This window comes from Botryllus schlosseri, chromosome 13, assembly GCF_051294905.1.
Source record: "Botryllus schlosseri isolate E-star chromosome 13, Bs_hap1, whole genome shotgun sequence".
Taxonomy (NCBI): domain Eukaryota; kingdom Metazoa; phylum Chordata; class Ascidiacea; order Stolidobranchia; family Styelidae; genus Botryllus; species Botryllus schlosseri.
The window spans coordinates 9,969,832-9,989,625 of NC_137248.1; the positions used below are offsets into that span (position 1 = coordinate 9,969,832).

Genomic DNA, 19,794 nt, shown 5'->3' on the forward strand with positions numbered 1-19,794 from the left:
ATCCAGTGTCCATCCATTCACTATATCCTCGCACAGTTCAATTATCACGCTGAGAGTACGACAGCAATGTAGCGATTCAAAACCACGCGATTTTGCAACACCCGTAGGGTATCGGCAATCCTCAGCAGCAGTCAAAAATCAAACGCAGACTGTTCGGCTTCAATTTTAATCTCGAGTATCAAAAGCAGTGCAAAACACTTACTACTGCGTGCTGTTCTCTGGAAAATTATCCCAATAGACTTAAGAAAATAAGCAAAATACAAATCTGCCAGTCAAAGAGTTGCACATACGCGACGACACACTGATCAGGGATATCCCTGATACTGACTAAGAAATCCATCCGACTGCCTCGGCCAAAACAAGACGCGAAAGAATCCTACAAATTTTCGAATAGTGGACAATATGAAGTCATACGTTCACACTGTCACACCGGATATTAGCAGAGGTGGCCAACGTCGTAAATTTCTGCTCAGTTGCAAATAGCGACTTCATGTGGAAGTAGAAAATGAATGGACCCAAAAGTACTCAGTAATGTCGAAAAATCGTAGCGTTCATACACTTTTGGCACATTGGTGGTGGCTACTTTCCAATTTGAAAGATTCATCTTCGCACCTAATGCAAATGACAAATGACGCTACAAAGAGGTACTATCTTGTAAAATGTATTCAGCAGTTACTGTGATGGCTATTTTAAGAGGCGTTTATGAAAATTTCGCACATACAAGAGATGCAAACTTATCCAAAAGCTACCCTCCACTTTCAAAACAAAAAGGCTAAAACATAATACATAATGAGTTAAATAGTGCCAAATAGGCGAAATCCACTCGAGTACTTCATTACTGACCACCTCTTGACCGCCATTATTTGAAAACGTCGCCCGTAAACTTTTCATAAGGCCAAACTCATCATTGTGGAAGAAAATGCAATTTCGCTGGTAGTCTTGATATCTCCCTTGGTATCAGTTGTTAACGATGCAAAAGCGTCTGATTACAGTATACCCATGATACGTGGTAAATTACAAAATTTGTAAGGAAGCTCTGTGCTGAGATCGCGACTAAACTGCAGTCAGCCAGCTGTTTTAAGTTCACACAAAACATGATAATGATTGAGATATTGTTAAATCGATATAGCAATGCAAAAACAGAACAGAGCAAAAGTTCTCGCAACGAACAACCACAAGCAAACAAACGAGTATTTCGGAGACTGCGGCACACGCGCAAGGGACACTCCGTGTCTATACCCAGATATCTTTTGTCCGATAATGTAAATGCCCACACTCGTTTGAAAAAAAATCAGGGCATCTTTAACCGATCGTCAAAGAGGATTCCCATAATTAGTCTGGAAATAACAGGGAAGTCTGTCATTCGAAAATGCGGGCACCATGCCGACGAATTTGGGTAATTGTCATCACTTTCTAGCAGAAATCTGCACAACCTTGACATAAAACGAAAGGAACCCCGTAATTGGTCTGGAAATTACCCTGATTACGTTCATTCGAAAGTTCGGTACTTTTCCGATGAAAATGCGGGTTAACTTTGACCTAAAATCAATCAGGATTCCCCGTAATTGGTCTTAAAAGTACCTTGATCCCCTCAAGGAAAATCTGGCACTTTTCCTGAAGAATTCTGGGTGAAGTACCTTTACACTTTACGGAAAATCGAAGGGGTCCGCCCGAGATAGCTTTAACCAGGGATATTCAGAACTCTTAACAAGCACCCGAGTATTTAGAATGGCGATATTTGTATTTTCATCAAAGTGAATGACAGGCGTCGTGTAAAGCGAGGAATAATCATGCGATTGCATGGCCAAAAAGATTACTCCGGCCAGCAACATATATCCCAAACCACGATAAAGAAAATCGACATGATGCAGACCAAGGATAGAAGGGAAATGTCTGAGACACCTCAGACAAGTACCCAGATATCCATAACGGCGACATGCGTTTTCTCACTGCAACCGTTCAAAGCGAGCGAGGGCGCTTAATCCGTTGGCTCCAGGGCCGGCGCGAACGTGTTTCGGGTAGCACCAGGGCAAAAACGGGTGGGCCATCACTCGGCATGCGTTTCAGCAAGCTCTCTTACAAACTCGACACTGCACGAACGCGATTTACGCTTCCGGTGCTTTGATCGTTTCCTCCTCCGTCCCGAACCTTCCGTTTCCTCCGAACCGCTACGATGCCTGGGACGCTTTCTCTTCTTTTTCTTTGTCTTGTCCCGGTCGCGAGATCGCTCAGAATCACGCTGCCGATCGCTGCCCGAATTCGATGCACTGTACCGGGTCTTGTCACTGCCCGTGCTTGAAAATTTGCCGCAGCCGGTCGGGACAGTTACCACAGACCGCAAAGGAGGGTCGTGTCGATTTTCTGCTGGGGCATCACCGCCAGACATGTTCCGAGGGGGCCGGCCTCTCGACGAAGTATCTTCGACAAAATCGACGTCGATTTCAGAGTCTGAGCTCGCGTACTCTATTCTCGACGGGAGTATGTTAATAGAGACACGGCCTTTCTCAAAAATCTTTTTCGGAACTGACCCTGCCTGCGGGTCACCTGACCTTTGACTTGTGTCCTTGTCAGTGTCTCGGCTGTGTGATGGGGTCGTTTTGGCGGTGACGCCTGTGACATCGACTGGTTCATCTTCGGTCGAGGGGTGACGTGTGGGGGGCGACGCGTGAGTACATTGTCTGGCGAGTTGTAAAAATTCCTTGGTCTTGCGGAGAATGTCATTCGAGCGTTGATCGCTGTACGAGAGAGGTGTCGTCGTTAGGTAGTAGAGACGCAGGTTCTGCTTGATTACGAGCAGAACTAAAACGTTCCGAAACAAGTCAAGACTAATTACGGCGAAAGTAGAGAAAGTGCTTGAGTAAGCAGTTTCAAAAATTTAATTCAGCCGACGGGTCGCATGCTTCTAACAGTTAATTGGAAGAGTCTGCTACCCAAATTGCAACCTACATCCTCGCCATAAACATAAAATGCCTAATGACACTACAAATAGGTGCGATTTTCAGTAGCATAAATAACCAACAAGGGATAGATTTGCACTCGAAAGATTGCAATGATACATAAAACTAGACAGTCACAGCGATGTGACCACATTGCAGTCGAGTCAGTTGTTGTCGTGATGGAGTTTCACTTGCATAAACACAGTATAACAACATAACAAATAAAGAAACATTCGACTATTAGCCAACCGGAAGCGGCTAGCAATTTCTGTTTGCTTCATTAACAGATATCGTAATATTATAGCTGGCGACCTGAACACAAAATATATTGAAACTGGTGTTAAACGAAAGCGACTACCGCACTGATTGCAAAAGTACAAATCATGAGCCGGTCAGGGCACTGCGGCCCCCTCCAATTTTCCCTCGACTCAGAAATTGGTATTTTTCTGGACTATCGGAGCGCCGAATACTGATTGTGATGCCATTGAGCCTCTCGTCGACGCAACACTAATAAATCATTGTGTGGCGTGTGTTACTGTGGGCATTTCATGTTTCGTTAGGGGGGTTCAAAAATTTAAGAGCCATATTTGTATTCTCTAAATGGCGCATGCTTGACCACATTTCTTGGTATATACTAAAGGAATATTCTGGATATAGCTGTCATAGGGTCCTGTGTGCATCAATAGTAATCGGCCCACCGGGACGTTCCCCACTGTAATTACCGATCTTGTTGGGTCTTCAAGTATCTTGTTTCAATCTATTACTGTATTGTCTTGTCATTTGGATACAAGGAACATCGATACATTGGTACTTTCCAGCAATATACTGATAATTAGTGTGATTCTTTATTGGCATGTCAAAAAAGTCAAAATTAGGTCAAAAAATGTCTAAATGTCAAAACTGTTTACAAAGTCAACATTTTTTTCCAGCCTGCATTTCGTTTGTAACATAGATTTTGCACTGTGGGTGAACTTATCGTTTGACATTTTACCGCTTGTAGCCTACTTTATAGGCCTACCGTTGCAGAGGTCCCATTGTCCGCTCATTGTGAACTCATAAACATTCAAATGAAACAAATAGGTTGATATGGTGTAATGCCCAACGTACCGCAATATCCTAACTGAAGCAAGACTGCGTGGGCATTGCATGGTTCTTATATCAAGAAGCACATGACGAAAAATTGTGATGTAGACACCATTGTCAGAATGAATCATGGTGTGTCACCAGCAGTGTACGCATGCTCAACTTCAGTGTTGTCAGCCAATAACTGCTACTTTTCAACGTTCTTTCTCCATTCTTGGTAAGCTACTTACATAGTGTCTTTTGTTGTACTACAACAAATTTTAATTATTTCTACCACTACCATAATACGTGATGTAGCTACTGGAATTCTTCATAGGGCCAGATTTCGTTGAAATAAAGTTTTTCATGTAAAAATTTGTCAGTTATTAAGTCAAAAATGTTATTTCATGCCAAACTACTTCGTAAGGACAGATAGTTCCAACCAGAAACGAAGATAACTAGTACAAATCTGGCATTATGTGGAAAAACACCTAATTTGCATCCGTTAAGGTAAAAAAATGTCAAAATTTTGATTTTTTAGTTCAAAATCTTCCGATTTTTAGGTTAAAAATCGTCCTACAGATAATACTTCAGGATCGCATATATTTACATCGGGAAACTTATAGGACTTTGCGGCGGCAAATTAATAGAAATTTTAGTCAAATTTAATTCCCTCTTGAAAGCAACCGCAAATCCGATCCAAATGTGCGCTAATCTCCGGAAACCACCTCGGAACTAGAGGTGCATTTGCAATAGTGACCGTTAATTACCTGCTTCCAACATCGGAAGAGTGGCTTCTGGCAGTGGGGTGGTCGCTCGTAACGACGGCCGTAATTCTGGAGCTAGGCCCTGGGACATCATCGTCGTCATCGCCCGAGCTCAAGTCAATGAAGGCGTCCGGCGTGCGTAAGTGAGGGGGTTTTATGTATCTGAAATTGAATGTCAGCAATTGATACTCGTGCAGAATTCTTTTTTGGGGTACTGCGCATCAGACTTTGAGATATAACATTGCATTATCTGTTTACTAATTTAGACCAATTAGAGAAAAATGCCGGTAGTCTAGTTCTATTCTTCATTTGCTCTAATAATAATTCTAATCTAATTTGTGAAATCTTTCTATTTTCTATGCTATAAATTTCTAGTTTCCCTGTGAATGATGCTACACTGTGAATGATGCTATAGGGGAGCTGCATAGTGTGAAACGAGTTAGGCTTGCTGTGCAAACGATTCGCTGTCCAAGCTTTCGAGAATTCAGTAATGCTGAAAATTTTCCAGTTGTCCAAGTCTGCTGCGCGTGTAAAGCGAGGTTGGGTAGCGTTGAATTGTGATAGAATCCTCAAAGTACTTTGTGCTTTACTAGTATTGCCTAAGAAACTATCAACTACTAAGCAATTGAAGTAGGCGAAACCAAAAAGCAACACTTCACTTCTGATCACCTCTGTTGATAAGAAGCGGTAAAATTCGACTCCATTATATCTAGAAGTAGGGATTTTCAAGACACGTCTAAACTCGGAGTCAAAAATTAAATTTTACGAAAATTGCCCGAACGAGTGCGCAGTTTCAATAAGCGGAATGCGACTTGGCATCGCAGTATTAAATCGGGCAATCGGCAGTAGTCATTGTTGGCACTATAAGTACAAGTAACGTCATAAAGCACTACTCGAGTACAAGTAGAAGTAGCGATTTCAAAGCAAGTACAAATTGATTATTCAAGGCTTGTACCTTTTCAAATTTGCGAGCACCCCACTACTGCCCATCTCCGCAATCGAACATTCGAGAATTGCAACGTACCTGACAAATTCGATACCGCTGCTGTCGCTACTGGCAGCATCGGATGACGACGACGACGATGAACTGCTAGACGGACTGCTGCGACCTTTCGACTTTTCCACTTTGACCTGCACGCTCCCGTTCTGCCAAGTGTGCGGCAGCGGCACGTAGTGTATCGTGTTGCTACCTCCTGGTACTGGAGCTGGATCTAAATGATCGAAGCCAATTTAGTATTGTCAAATCTTGTTTTAGATCAAATCCATAATGATATTGGATAATATCAAGTCGATGTCACACTTTGCAAGAAATATCAGCATCGGCCCTTAGAGGTAGAAAAGAATATCGACAATTTTCATGACGTCATAGTATGGTGGCAGGGAGTTGGAGAATTGTAACCTGCAACTGCTAGATGGGAAATATCGATAACTTGTATCTTACAGGAGTCGATATACAGCCTTTCTAGTTAATATCATGCCTATTGTCCATGCATATCAATGACTGTTGATCTGTTCAATTAAATGCTCTGAAGTTTTGGAAATGCAGTGGAAGCCTTTTCTTTTGAATATCAGCTGAAAATATCGCGTCGGTATTATCGGTGAAGGTCCTAATCGGTATCGGCTCAAAAATATTGATTGGTCTCTCATAATAATAATAATATTAATATAATAATTATCAGAGTCCCAGCCGAATATAACAAAATATGATCCCTACAGTAGTGCGCTGTACAAAAGTGCAATAAACTATCGAAAGGATAACGAAATGTATAAAAGACGGAGTGCATAGCTGTAGGGGACAAATAGACACTACTACAATAGGTAATGGCCGATATTCGTTCAAAAATCGAATTAAAATTTAAAACGATTAGATTTCAAGTCCACCTCAAAATCACGCTTAAGCACAATCGTCAATCCATGTCCGATCCTAAAATCTTTAAATCCATTTTTCTAGAATAAAAATTCAAGCTTGTCTCAAAAACGCACCAGTCGTACCACTGCCCGCGGCCGCGGTGTCCTCTTCACTAGAATCGGAAATAACGATGGTCGGAATCTCGGTGATGCTGGCAGTTTCGTTATCGTGGTTTCGCCGCGCACGTCTCAAGCGCGCCGCGTTCCTTTGAAACTCCCCGATGCTGCGTGCGGCAAAAGAAAATCTGTTAGGTACGTCGGCAGAGTACGCAACCAGGCTGGGCAAAATCGAGTAACTGCATGATTCGAATTCGAGTATTAAACTCCAAGTCGAGCATTGGAGTACCACCCATTACGACGTCATAACAGTAATCATGACTCCAAAAGTTCAAATATTTATCTTTTTGCGACCACAAGTGACACGTCAACAAAAATAATTCCGTACTTCTGAGCCTTAAACTATTCCACACCACTTTGTGACCATAATCAGCGTGAGTACTTCAGGACTATTCTGTTTGTGAGTATTGTGATGGGGGTCGATCGCTATATGGACAATAATATTGTTCCCTGAATATTCAAAGTCCTGTGCAACACAGGTTTCAACGCTGAGATGTGGCCAACCCAGGTTTCGAGTCTCCAACTAGAGAAAATAATCACGGAATGGCAACGTGGCTTCATTTCGCTTAGGCTGTAACCTGGATCATTTCACAGAGGCAAATGTAGGGTGTATTGCAATCGTATAGCTGGTGTCTACATAGCAGAATTTAATGAATCTGGTCTTGATCAAAAGCTACCGTCACACTCATTCCGCAAATATAAATTAAAATCTGATTAGGAAACTGGAACCACCCTGAGAGTCTGGCATTGTCCGAACAATCGCAGCGCCACAACAGGTCATCATTATGTCCATCTGACTGTTCTGAACAATGCAAGTTTTGGGATGTTGACAGTGATTTTGGGCAGGGTTCCAGTGCCCTGACCAGATTTCAAATTATACATTCGGAATCAGCGAGTTGCTAGCTTTCGATCAAGACGTGTTTCGTCAAATTCGGCACTCTAGACCAGTGGTTCCCAACCGGTGTGCCGCGGCACACTAGTGTGCCGATTGGACTGCTCAGGTGTGCCGCGAGCAACTGTGGTAAACTATGTCGAAGTACAACAAAATCTAAATTTTGACTTTGTCATTGTTGGTTTTTCTTTTGAATTTACCCGATCAAGACACGCAATGTACAATCCGATGCAGTTAACAGATATAAGGATGTCGAGGCGACCGTAGTTACTGTATCTCAATCTGACACCCCCATTAGGTCATGGATTGGGTCTTTTTCTGGGCTCTCTATTGTAAAGACGCTCTGAGCACAGCAACGTATAGGGGCGGAGAATCTAATGAATCTGCCGCGCTTCGTAACTTGCTACTGCACTGCCATGAATCAAACTGGGGTCTCCGCCGTCAATGGGTGTGAGACGCTAGTTTGCCCTACACATAGTAGCATTCAGGACGGTGATAACTAAACTCGGGTAATTGGACCGCGATATGGAGGTGTGGCCGAAGTGTTCACCTTTTACTTGTCACCCCCAGGTGAACCGGAGGCAGAACACGGACATAACGCAGGTTGATGACCTTTTTATGTTTCTATTTGTAGTCATATTCTTGCCTTGTATTCGTCATCGATGATCATTTTACACCATACCGATATTAATTATTTTGATTCTTGAGATGCCAACTTATATCACGGCCCACTTTTTGTAAGACTGCTTTCGCAGATCGAAGGACGAGTAGGAGCCTGCATAAACCTCCAACACCTAGGAAGGCATTCTCACCATTAAGAAATAAACTAATTTGGAAGTGATGTTCACGTTTACAAATTAGAATTGTCAGCATAGCCGTTCACATTGCGATTGTTAGGTAGCGTGCCAGCACTGCAGGTAAAATATAGGCTCAGGGCGCCACGTTATGTTGCAGGTGACAAATTCGAGAATTGAGGAGTAAAGTTAATCAAATTATATCAGTTACAAATTTCCCGTCGCTGAGGTTTATTATCCCGGTTTGTTGGAACCACAATTGAACTGCGGGTGGCTTCCAGTAACACTATTGAGGTATACTATCCTCACAGTCGCTATTACACGATCTGCTGGGAAATGCGTTTGGCATCCATGTATAATACACCTCTACGCCCCTGCATATGTTAGTGGCGATCGTGATTGGACTCTTCGATGCAAAGGTTTATTACATCGACAATGCGGTAGTGGGCAGACTTTATTGTCAAGCCAATATTATGAAATTAAGCTCAGCCTGAAGTTTAAACGAGATCTCAGCAGGCCAGTTATGTGGTAACAAAGGTAATAGCTGTTAATTCAAAACCTCACACGGAAGCGGAGATAGTTCTTCTTCCGGCCTGAAATGATTGAAAACGATTCTTATGTCAAATGATACCATTCGTAGACTATTGGTGAGATGCCGTAGAGATAAAAGATAACTCAAGCGGAGAAAAGCCTACTTGAGTGCTCCGAAAAGGTAGAAGTACTTCGTCAGTGACCATCTCTGTGAGACTATGGTTGCTGCTAAACGCATTCTGGCAGTTTGCCTGTGCCGTAAGCCAAAAGAGTTCAATACCAATGTGCTAGTGTGCCGCGAACTCTTCGTCATTTTCAAAGTGTGCCGCGAAGTCAAAAAGGTTGGGAACCACTGCTCTAGACAATTGCTGTAGGATTATCAGAAATCATACATTCGATTCCTCGAGACGTTCCAAATTCCAGCCTCAACAGAGCGGAACTATACTTCCGTTGTTAAAATATTACTCATATTCCGAAGGCGCATATTTTCGTTACTCGACTTGAATCATCAACCAAATCGGATTCGAGCACCCGTTGTGGCCAGCCCTACTTGTGTCACACTTACTGTCTCCTCATCCTCTCCGCGGACCGATGCTGCCTCGCCGAAGATTCTCCGTGATGGTACAAGTCTCGCGACTGCAACCCGAGAGGGGCGCCGACGTGTCGTCTGAACAAACGATATCGCGTATGAAACGGATTTCGTGGAATAAACGCAACTGGGTAGCCGTGAGAAAAATAGCTCCATTGACCACGTGAAGTTTTAATGACATTTTAGTGATTTCACCAGAGTTGTAATGACTCGAGACCCGATTTTTTGCTGACTCGACTTGACTCGAGTTATTTATTCAAATGCGTAAAATTTTAGTATCGACTCGACTTGTACTCGAGTCATTGTGCATGACGCGAACCAAGTCATATGGCTGGGGACTAGGACGGCCAAGACAGACATTTCATTGTAACTCCAAAGAATAGTCAAGTCACCACATTATTAGTATTTCGTCTATCAGTCCTGATACTTGGGAAAATAGGGCCAGAAACTGTTAGGACTGAGGAACAATACTATATTATGAATGCGAGTCATTCTATACCACTAGAGCACGTGAAAAAAGTGGGTTGAACCGGTTGAATTGGAAACTGAACGGTGAACATAATGACTTGGACTCGAGTCAAAACACTATGACTCGGACTCGAACCTCTAATAGCTGACTTGGACTCGACTCCGTGGTGAATTGAAAATGACTCGACTTGACTCGAGTTGAAATTATTAAAGTGAGGCTGACTCGTGACTCCAATTCTAAATCTAATTTGTGAAATGTTTCTATGCTCTAATTTTAACTCTAATTACTGGTTTTCCTGAAAATGCTACAGGAGACCTGTACAGCAGGAAACAACCAAAGCTAGCTGTAAAGACATTTGCCATTATCATGATTATGGGAATCATCTATGAATTGAAACGTACTGAATTCGATTTAATTTCCAAGTTTTTGAGAACTCGGTAATTTTAAGGCTAATCAAATTTGGAAAGTGCAGCTATAATTCTAGTTCTAATCTAATTCGGAAGAAACCGTGCAGCTAAAATTCTAATTTCAATCTAATTTGGAAAATCTGAAATATTTTTAGTTGTCTGCCCTAAAAACACTTTCCGCTCTTAATTTTCGGCCATTTCACGTAACGAAAGATCACGCCGACATCATAATATCGACTGACAACCCTCTAACATTCAGAATTAGCGAAAGTGAAATCGCAAACAAATGAATGTCATCTCGCAAAGGGTTAAGAAACGACGACGCAGTTCGAATACAGTAGCTTTTCGAATAAAATAATCGCAGCCTAAATGTTTTTTTTACGATCCTTGAATTTGAGACCCATTCATGTTTAGATAGAAGTGCCCCTTTAAAATTACTATGAAAGCAGTTATTACCAGGAACAAATCTCTGCTCTGTAGCATTTTTTTTCTTATCCATATACATTTATAGCTATAGGACGTTGTATATTATGTGCATATGCCACTGGACAAGGAAGGTGCAGAAATTTCTTTGTAAGGCTTGTAAGACTTTCGAAGTGGCAAAGCCACAGATGCCAGTTTTACTGATCAGGTCTTTGGTCTGAATCGGTCGGGAATAAAACCCACGACCTGCCGATCGAGAACCTGGACGCTTCACTTCTTGACGGTACAACGGTAACCAAATGAGAACCAGCAAACAATCGCATAGGTCCCGTTCCCGCTCAGAAAACTTTCAACAGAATACGAGCGCGGCGTATATCAACTTACCTTGTTGTCCTTCTAGACCCAAAACCCGAAGACAGAGGTGGACCGAATGTGTGAAACGGCAAGTAGCTCAGTCCGAAGTCACCTAAACGAACCGACAGCACTTGGTAACAGATTCCGCCACATTATCACAGAGAAACAAAGCGTATTCCTACTCGGCTAGAAAGCAGAGGTGGTCAGTAACAAAGCATTTATACTTTTTCGGACAACTCAAGTGGATTTTGGATGCTTGTACGGCTTACTCGAGTGTAAGCGTATTTATACTGATGGAGAACACAGTAAAATTAGGTATACCTCATTACTAATCGTCTGTTAGCAATAAAAAATAGCCAGCGTCGTAATACGTACACATTCAAAATAGCAAACTTGTACTAGGAATAAGGTTCAGGGATACGGTAAGGTTAGTTTGCTCTTTATTTCTCTCGCTATTTTAAAAGTGAGCCAGGAACAATGTATAAGCGTGAAAATAAGTTGTCTTACTCTGCGCAACAGTTTCCGAACGCATCTCCCCGTTCGGGATAACCGAACTTGGCGCGTCCTCGGACCACGAAGTTTGCGACAGCATCAGCGATTGCGCCGAGGCCCCGATCGGGGTCGACTCGGGACTGTTGTCCCACCTGCTGCGTCTGGCGTGCATACATCGATGGTGATGTCGCGAGTGACTAGGACGCTCGGATTCCGTGTTGACAGTGGTGCCATATTGAGCATTCCTATATGAGACGCAAATTTTGGTTAACGCTTTTACAGAGCAGGTTTAGCATTATAGCAACGTCGTTAGCAACTTCAAAAACCTACCGTAGCCACAAAATTTATGATGCAAATGGGCACTGCACTCGAACGGTGATTTGGACTCAAAATCAATGTGGAAAAAATTTGGCTATAACCGTCTTCCTCAGAAAGTCACTGTGTCCGGACTGCAGTTGAAAATATTTTCATGCTTCAAACTTTGCATCCGACCACATTTCATTTAATATGCAGTACTCTTGTACGTAATTTCTTTGCTTGAAGTCACACACAAGCCAAAATTTATTCCAGAGGCAGTAACCGATTAAGATGCTATGCTCAGTGTCAGTAATAACAGACGTCATAAGACTCATTAAGGACAAAAATACCCCGTCATAATCTTCAATACTTTTCCCCGGTCAAATGCCACAAGGGATGGGCAAAATCAAACCACAGTTGATGTAAATCGCTAGTTTCATTATGTTTTTTATTGCGTGAAAGTAAATACAGCACTACTTCATAATACCGGCGCCTTTATCGAGCCCGTGCAGTGCGCACTCGTCATTTTATTGTAATTGTGCTCCATATCTTTTACCAGGGTTATTGAGAGCTGTCAATCCAAACCCTTTTGGTACATGAGAAAATACGAAATACTCTTAAGCGTGAGTAAGAGTAAGTAGGTTTTGCCGACTAGCACTAATTACTCGAGTCGTTTGAAAACAGACTACTTCCAATTCTACATTTTTTTGTGATATATTTACATCGCTTTTATGAGATAAATTGTCATAAAAAACTGAAAGAAATTGAATTTAAGCAGAAATTTACAGTTTTATTTATACTTGAGCACCAATGCTGGCCAGTGCTTGACCACATCTGAATTCAATTCGACCTTGAATTCGAATCGCCCAATGTCAAGCAAAACAGAGTACACCAATTGCGCGAAACAAACGAGACTCACTGGTCGTACTGCGACACGTTATACGGCGACCTCGCGAACTGCAAAAACTCGTGAACGAACTGTTCCGTGTACTCGAGCAGGTACTTTTCGATCATGGTCTTGAAAGATCTCGACTCGATATCGACCAGCGGGATCATCTCGACGATCTTCTTGAAGACGTGCTCGATGAGATTGCTAGACGAAAAGGCAGGAGACTAAGAAACAAATCTTAGAAAGCACCTTCCTTGTCCTGCTGGAACAACGTATCTCCGTTTGACGATGCGCTTTCAATTAGCGACAATCATAAGTACACAGCACAGAGGAAGGTCGCAATATTGTGACACTGGTCACATCTCAGCCAATACTGACTATCCCGTCAAAATCATTAGCATAGGTATCGCATCGGTCAGGTTTTAAACCAAAACACAGACGTACTTGTTGCGGGCTCCGTACAAAACCGTCAGCTCTCTTCGAATCCATGGCATAAGTCGATGGATCTGGCTCGGATTATTGTGATAGAAGGTGGCAGAGCACTCTCTTACTCGATTGCCAGTATCAACGTGGGTGACCTGTTACATCAAAATGTAGTTAAACCGACATCACGCCGTGAACTTTACGACTGTCTCGCATTTAAATTTCTATCAATTTGTAGTAATTAGGAGGCAACTCTAGGGTGTTTAAAGCTTAATAATGTGATCAATATAGCATTTGAAAACCTGATAAGGGATTAGCATACAGGGCACCCAGAATATATTAAATAAAATCCAGTTTGGATTGTCAGGAATCTAATACGAGAGTTGAACAGTACTGCCGAAAAGCGCTACGGCTGGATACTTTAAAGAATCCAGGAATGTCCGTGTTTGCTTCTACAAAACTCAATTCAAAATCTCACTCCTGAGAATTGGCAGTTTGTCACAGTTGTATCAACTTATTCCCATGGGACGATGTAAGTGGCATTACCATTATATTGTTTTTATCACAAGTAGCATACTTTACTAGACAAAAGGATGAATATAATAATAATAATCAATGTAACCGATCACTGCGAGTTCACACCCATCTATACATACAGTATTCAGATCAGGGGTCCCCAACACGAGGCCCGCCAGGTCATATTTAGCGGCCCGCGACATGATTTGAGATTTACAAAGAATGCTTAGTAAAGCATTTTGAAATGCTGAAATTAGCTGTATTTGTTGTTGTTCAAAATAAGCTTTTCTCCAGTGCCCCAACAGCACTATTCCTCACTAGCTGGAGAAAGAATTAGCTGATATGACAGGGCACATTAACTTGACGTGCAATGTGCCAGACAATGCCAAGACCGAGACGCATAGAGAACGACCTGAGGCTTCTTCACAAGATGAAGCTTTACGAGGAGATAGTTTTCCATCAAATACCGTGTCTAGCTAAACCCAGTATCGATTCTTTAATCGCAGGAAAGTTTTATCAGGTATCTTGCGCAGCTCATAGTTTAAAATAGAATGAAAGTTATGATCATAATATTTTTGTTTTATTTCTTTAACTAAATAATTTTTTCTTTTGTGGTAACTATCCCCACCGACCATGTTAGAGTGCACAGCGTTGTACCGATGTAAAGTTTTAAAATAGTGGTTGTTGGACTTTGTGGCTCATTTTTCTATTCTTGAATTCATGCGGCCCATGGTCAATGTAAGATTTCAAAAGTGGCCTGCGACCCGTTTTGAGTTGGCGACTCCTGATTTATATCCAAGTTCGACTTCATATACAACAGTATCAGGCTACAAATATTACCTTCGATTTATTCCAATAGTACATCCTCCTTCGTCGAATGGACGAAACGTTAGTGGCGGCTTCAAACGCAATTTCGTTCTCACGCCGTCTGCGGAACAACATTTCACCACTTAGCGGAAAATCAAATCCGTCCTCAGTTAACCAACAAGACATCTCTTACCTGCGATAATATTCGCGGTGAATAGCGGTCTGCCACCAAGAATACGGAAAGTCCGACATACCAAACTCGAACCTGTGCATATCGAATCTGAAATGTGGATGCCTGCTATTAAAGAGACGAGAATGTTAAATGAGGTTACAGCAGTGAGCATGAATTAGCATATCGAGGCAATGGTAAGGTGTTCACATGTCCGCGAAATCGATTGCAAAATAGGGTTTAGGGAAACATATCGCAGGAACATTTACGGGGTTCTGTAAATGATCAGATCTCCAGGAGTCTGACGCACGTTATGGTGACGTTTGACATAATGTAGCAAAAATAACCGAGGCCAACATATGGCAGAAAGAAAATGAAAAATCTTCCAAAAACTTACTTTCTGAAGATGATAAAAATGTCTCTAAGTTACCCTGATTCCACTGAGACGTTATACAAGGAAAAGTTAACGGGCCAATAAAATCAGGTAATATCCAATACAAATTTCACAATATCTGGACTAAATACACGTCATAGGCAATAATATACACATTTAGGTACCATAAATTGAGTACAACTACAGCGCTCAAACAAACCATCCAACTTCTTCATCTGAAAGGCATAGTTGTATTCGCACCAATAAATTTTTCATAGTATTTCCAACCTTGTGTGATTAAAGCAAGCCACAACAAAACCCCAATGCAGAAAAATTTCGAACATTGCAATTTTTTAACATTATATACAGGCAGAGAATCCTATTGAGCCAGGGGATTTCCTGAAATGCATTTGTGTCAATGTCATTGAACTGTAACACACCACCATAGTACAATTGTCTAATTATCCATGCTGTGAAAATAAGGATAAGTGCAGCAGCACTGTAGAGTACTAAAGCAAGTCTCAAATTGAGCTGATATGTCAATAGCCAACAAGGCTCTAAAATTGATATTAACATACTTGAAATCTGGCTTTGGTTTTTCGACTCTATATTCGTCATAGACAGTGTCACTTTGAATATTGTAGAATATTGAATGGATCGGCATCTTGCATAAAGGACACTCTGCCTGAAATATAACACATAAAAGGGGTTTAATTTCAAGAAAATCCCAAATGGTAAAATTCAGTTTGAAAACACATTCTGGTACATATGCCACAAAATTCAGTTACAGGTAACTGCTCGAGTTGATAAACATGACATGGAGGTAAAAAACGATGTCGTATGTAAGCGTGCATGGGAGACGACTTCATGGAAAACCAAAAAGAGAAAGAGAACTTGAAAGTAATTAGAAGTTAGTTTCAAAATTAGCCCGAGGGTGATTCATGAGCACTACAAGATTAGAAACATACAGTCAATGTTCCCTCTAAGCTGGGCGCGTGCGCAATTGCGCGGTGCTGACACTGTCTCTGTCGCACAGAAATTCTAAGCTGCGCAGACTCGTGAAAAATCAGGGGTAACATTGCATACAGTATCAATGAAAAAAATGACTATTAGTGTCTGTATTTCCGCTAGGTTGAACATTGAACGCATAGTAATAAACGGCAACACAACAGTTCTACTAATATTTTTGACACTGAAGACACACAATATACAACGTGATATACAAGACGCAATATGGTGTAATTAGGGTTACCTTATTTCTGTGACCCAAATTCCGGACACCCTTTAGCGACCACTAGTGGATTTCAAAATGAGTTATGAAGTCACACTAGCAAAACTTTGCTCATAGACCAGAGGTGGTCACGATCCGGTTCATGAGTATGTGGCTGTGTGTTGTGTAACCGGGACCGAAAGCACATGTTTTCAGCCCCTTCCCACCCAAATTAACAATGATTTTGAACCCACCAGAAGGTAATCGATGCAACTTCTGGGGGGGGGGCTTGCTATATGAATCTGGTTTCTATATGCATCTTGTCGTTATATTTTTTGAATGAATTCTGTCAATAATATTGGTTGTTCGGTTGTTCCATATATTACTAATTACTACTGTCCGCCCACATCATCAGAGTTAGCGGTAGAGCTGGTGGCAGACTTGGACAACTAGATAATTCTAGTTGTCTAATTTCACTAAATTAGAGCGAAATGCCAGTAATCTAATTCTAATCTAATTTGTGAAATGCTTCCGTGCTCTAATTCTAATTCTAATCTAATTTGTGAAATGTTCTTATGCTCTAATTCTAATTCTAATCTAATTTGTGAAATGTCCGTATTCTCTAATTCTAGTTCTAATCTAATTATTGTTTTCCTGAAAATGCCTCTTTGTCCGAGGCATATTGCACTATTGCAGTGAGTTAAAAAGAATATCCCTCTTGCGCAGGGAAATCCAGTGCCAAGCCGCCATCGCCTTACATACACCGTGCAGTCATAGTAGATATTATGACGAATATAGCCTGCTAGAGTAGCTTGTAGTCTTGGAACAACATTCTAGTTTCTAAAGCCTTACGTTAGTACATCGCCATTCTGACTAACATGGGCGATGCCCACGGTTACCATAAAAGAAGTAATATTTCAATAAAGTAGGCCTATAGTAAAAATCGAGTCAAGCTTGGTGTACTGAAGTTAACCATTCTCATGGTTATGGGAATGCACTGTTGTTGTTGTTTATTAAACAAAAAATATGTGGCGGTTATCGCCTCACGGCCTTTTGCACCACGCACTGTGATTTGATTTGAACTGCATTTTGCTGTATTCATTTCCCATGTACAATTTCATTCAATTTCCAAGTTTCTGCGAACTAAGTAGCTCTAATTCTAATTCTAATCTAATCTGGAAAAAGCTTAGTAGCTCTAATTCTAATTCTAATCTAATTTGGAAAAACTGTGTAGCTCTAATTCTAATTCTAATCTAATTTGGAAAAACTGTGTAGCTCTAATTCTAATTCTAATCTAGTTTGAAAAAATCTGTGGAGCTCTAATTCTAATTCTAATCTAATTCAGAAAAGCTGAAAATTTTCTAGTTGTCCAGCCTGGTGGAGGATGATGAGTTCGAAAATACAGGGAGCGTAATTGTACATCGTTAATTCATGTTCATGCCCAACCGATAAGATCGTTTATCAGCCTTATGCCGGTGCGCACCACGGAGCTTTATGAACACCCCGCATCCAGTGGTTTCCAACCTTTTATGGTCGCGACTCCATCTCCAATTTGAAAATGTTCCGTGGCCCAGATCATAATTTGACGAGCTGATTACTAGAAGAAGTCAGCACCTTTGCCCAAACTTACTCACGGGCTATTTTGGAAGCTGATTACATTCAACATATTCGCGAACCCCAGAATAAAAGCAAATGACCCCCACGTTTGGAACCACTATCTTTGAATAAAGCATTTAAACGGCCGTAACGATCTCTAGGAATATACCGTTCTCATATAATTGCGATTACAATTAGGCTTTTTCCAGTAAATGAAGGTTGTTTTTATTTATATTTTATATCAGTTTTTGCGAGGGTGTGGTAGTCTTCACATTAATATCAATAAATGTGATGGTAAATAGCGCGCAATGCGAAGAAAAATATCATGCATCAGCATAAATATTCCCAAAAATAATGTTTTTATGTTGATTTACGAAAAAACTATGAGCCCACATCGTCAAATCTTCAAAATTCCGGACATTGGACATATTTTAGAAATTTCCCCGGACTCTAGTTTGAACAGTGAAATTCCGGACATGTCTGGGAAATTCCGGACGTATGGCAACCCTAGGTGTAATGAACAGACACGATAAACAGCAGGACAACAACAGCACTGTTGTGCCTTTACTTGAATATATCTCACATGCGTACCATTTTACCTTCGCTGAAATTACTTTAACAACTGACCTTCACTTTACACCATTCTTTCAAGCAATTGAAGCAGAAGTTGTGAGAACAAGAGTCACTTTTGGCGTCGTTTTCTGGAGTCGCCAAACAAATCGGGCATCTGTAAGTAAACCAATCAATTAAATGACCCCGAATGAAGATACATATTGTCTACTTTACCTGGCTGGTGAGCTTGAGCCGGCACTTTTGCTCACATTAGCAGCCCCGGCGTTGTCACCGTCATTCGAAGCTTCTGAACCAGGAGGGGGAACTTCTTTAGTCTCCGAGGACGTCCCCACACCATCCATTTTCAGATAACCTTGAATCTAATTACTGAATTCTATTGTACCGTGCCAAATTTGTTCTAGATGGATGAAAACGCTGTTAATTTTACAAGAACGACATATCACAATCAGATTTAATACAATTAGTACCAACAAAACAACAATAGACAGTTAGACACACAAATTTTCTCACCATTCCGGGGTCACGGCCTCGAAAACCAAACTCTTAACCTGACAGAACACATAAACCGGTGGTTTAAAATCAGCCTCCTCAACACAGTGAACACATACATACATACGAGAACACAGACATGCGCAGCGGGCAGCGCCAGTGCGTATACTACAGCCCGACTGACTTGTCGAGGAGTGAAGAAAAGCTGAAAAGCTTTCGTTGTCAAAATGTTGACGATCGGGTTAATGAGCCGTAACCGACCACATTGGGAGAGTGCTTTCTGTTGATAAATATCACAACAAACAGGGCCGTAACTGCCGCGGTTCCATTATAGAGGATCCTCTATAGTTCCATACTATTACCGAGAATGCTATTACCAAGATGGACATTACCGAGAATGCTATTAATGATAATGGACATTAGCGATAACGGACATTACCGAGAATGGATATTACCGAGAGCGGACGTAACCAAGAATTGGCATTACCGAGAATGGCCAATGCCAAGAATCTACCTTACTGGGGCGGACGTTGTCGAGAAATTTTTGCCTGAGAATCGATGCCGAATGTGACAACGCCGTGATGCACACACACGACCTGTTCGTATGCATAACATGCCTGCATTGCATATATTGCATTCTCTTCTCGGCAATGTCCCTTCTCTGTGGTGTCCATTCTCGGTAATGGCCATTCTCGGTATTGTCCATTTTCG

At 41.5% G+C, this 19,794-nt stretch overlaps 1 protein-coding gene across 7 annotated transcripts; it reads right to left on the reverse strand.

The window, feature by feature from the left end:
• Positions 1–1,658: 1,658 nt before the first annotated feature.
• Positions 1,659–19,243, reverse strand: LOC145453702 (uncharacterized). 7 transcript variants are annotated; one of them, XM_080331677.1, is made up of 14 exons: positions 18,808–19,243; positions 18,649–18,748; positions 15,794–15,900; positions 14,867–14,971; positions 14,707–14,815; positions 13,372–13,505; positions 12,958–13,131; positions 11,757–11,986; positions 11,280–11,361; positions 9,573–9,674; positions 6,758–6,897; positions 5,790–5,976; positions 4,769–4,927; positions 1,659–2,735 (listed from the first exon to the last, which is right to left on the reverse strand). In XM_080331677.1, the coding sequence occupies exons 1-14, from the start codon at positions 18,933–18,935 to the stop codon at positions 2,048–2,050; spliced, it is 2,445 nt and encodes an 814-aa protein (XP_080187803.1). In that variant the 5' UTR covers positions 18,936–19,243; the 3' UTR covers positions 1,659–2,047. The 7 variants fall into 7 exon arrangements, with proteins under 7 accessions (XP_080187803.1, XP_080187802.1, XP_080187801.1 ...); XM_080331676.1 differs by having other exon boundaries at positions 6,749–6,897; positions 14,867–14,968; positions 18,808–19,240; XM_080331675.1 differs by having other exon boundaries at positions 6,749–6,897; positions 18,808–19,240.
• Positions 19,244–19,794: the final 551 nt, after the last annotated feature.

Coding starts and splice junctions, on each gene's coding strand:
- LOC145453702 (XM_080331675.1), bottom strand. CDS start 18,935: ATGGATGGTGTGGGGACGTCCTCGGAGACTAAAGAAGTTCCCCCTCCT. Junction 11,987..12,957: donor AACGTGTCGCAGTACGACCA/GTGAGTCTCGTT, acceptor CGTCTCATATAG/GAATGCTCAATATGGCACCA. Junction 11,362..11,756: donor TTCGGAAACTGTTGCGCAGA/GTAAGACAACTT, acceptor CGGTTCGTTTAG/GTGACTTCGGACTGAGCTAC.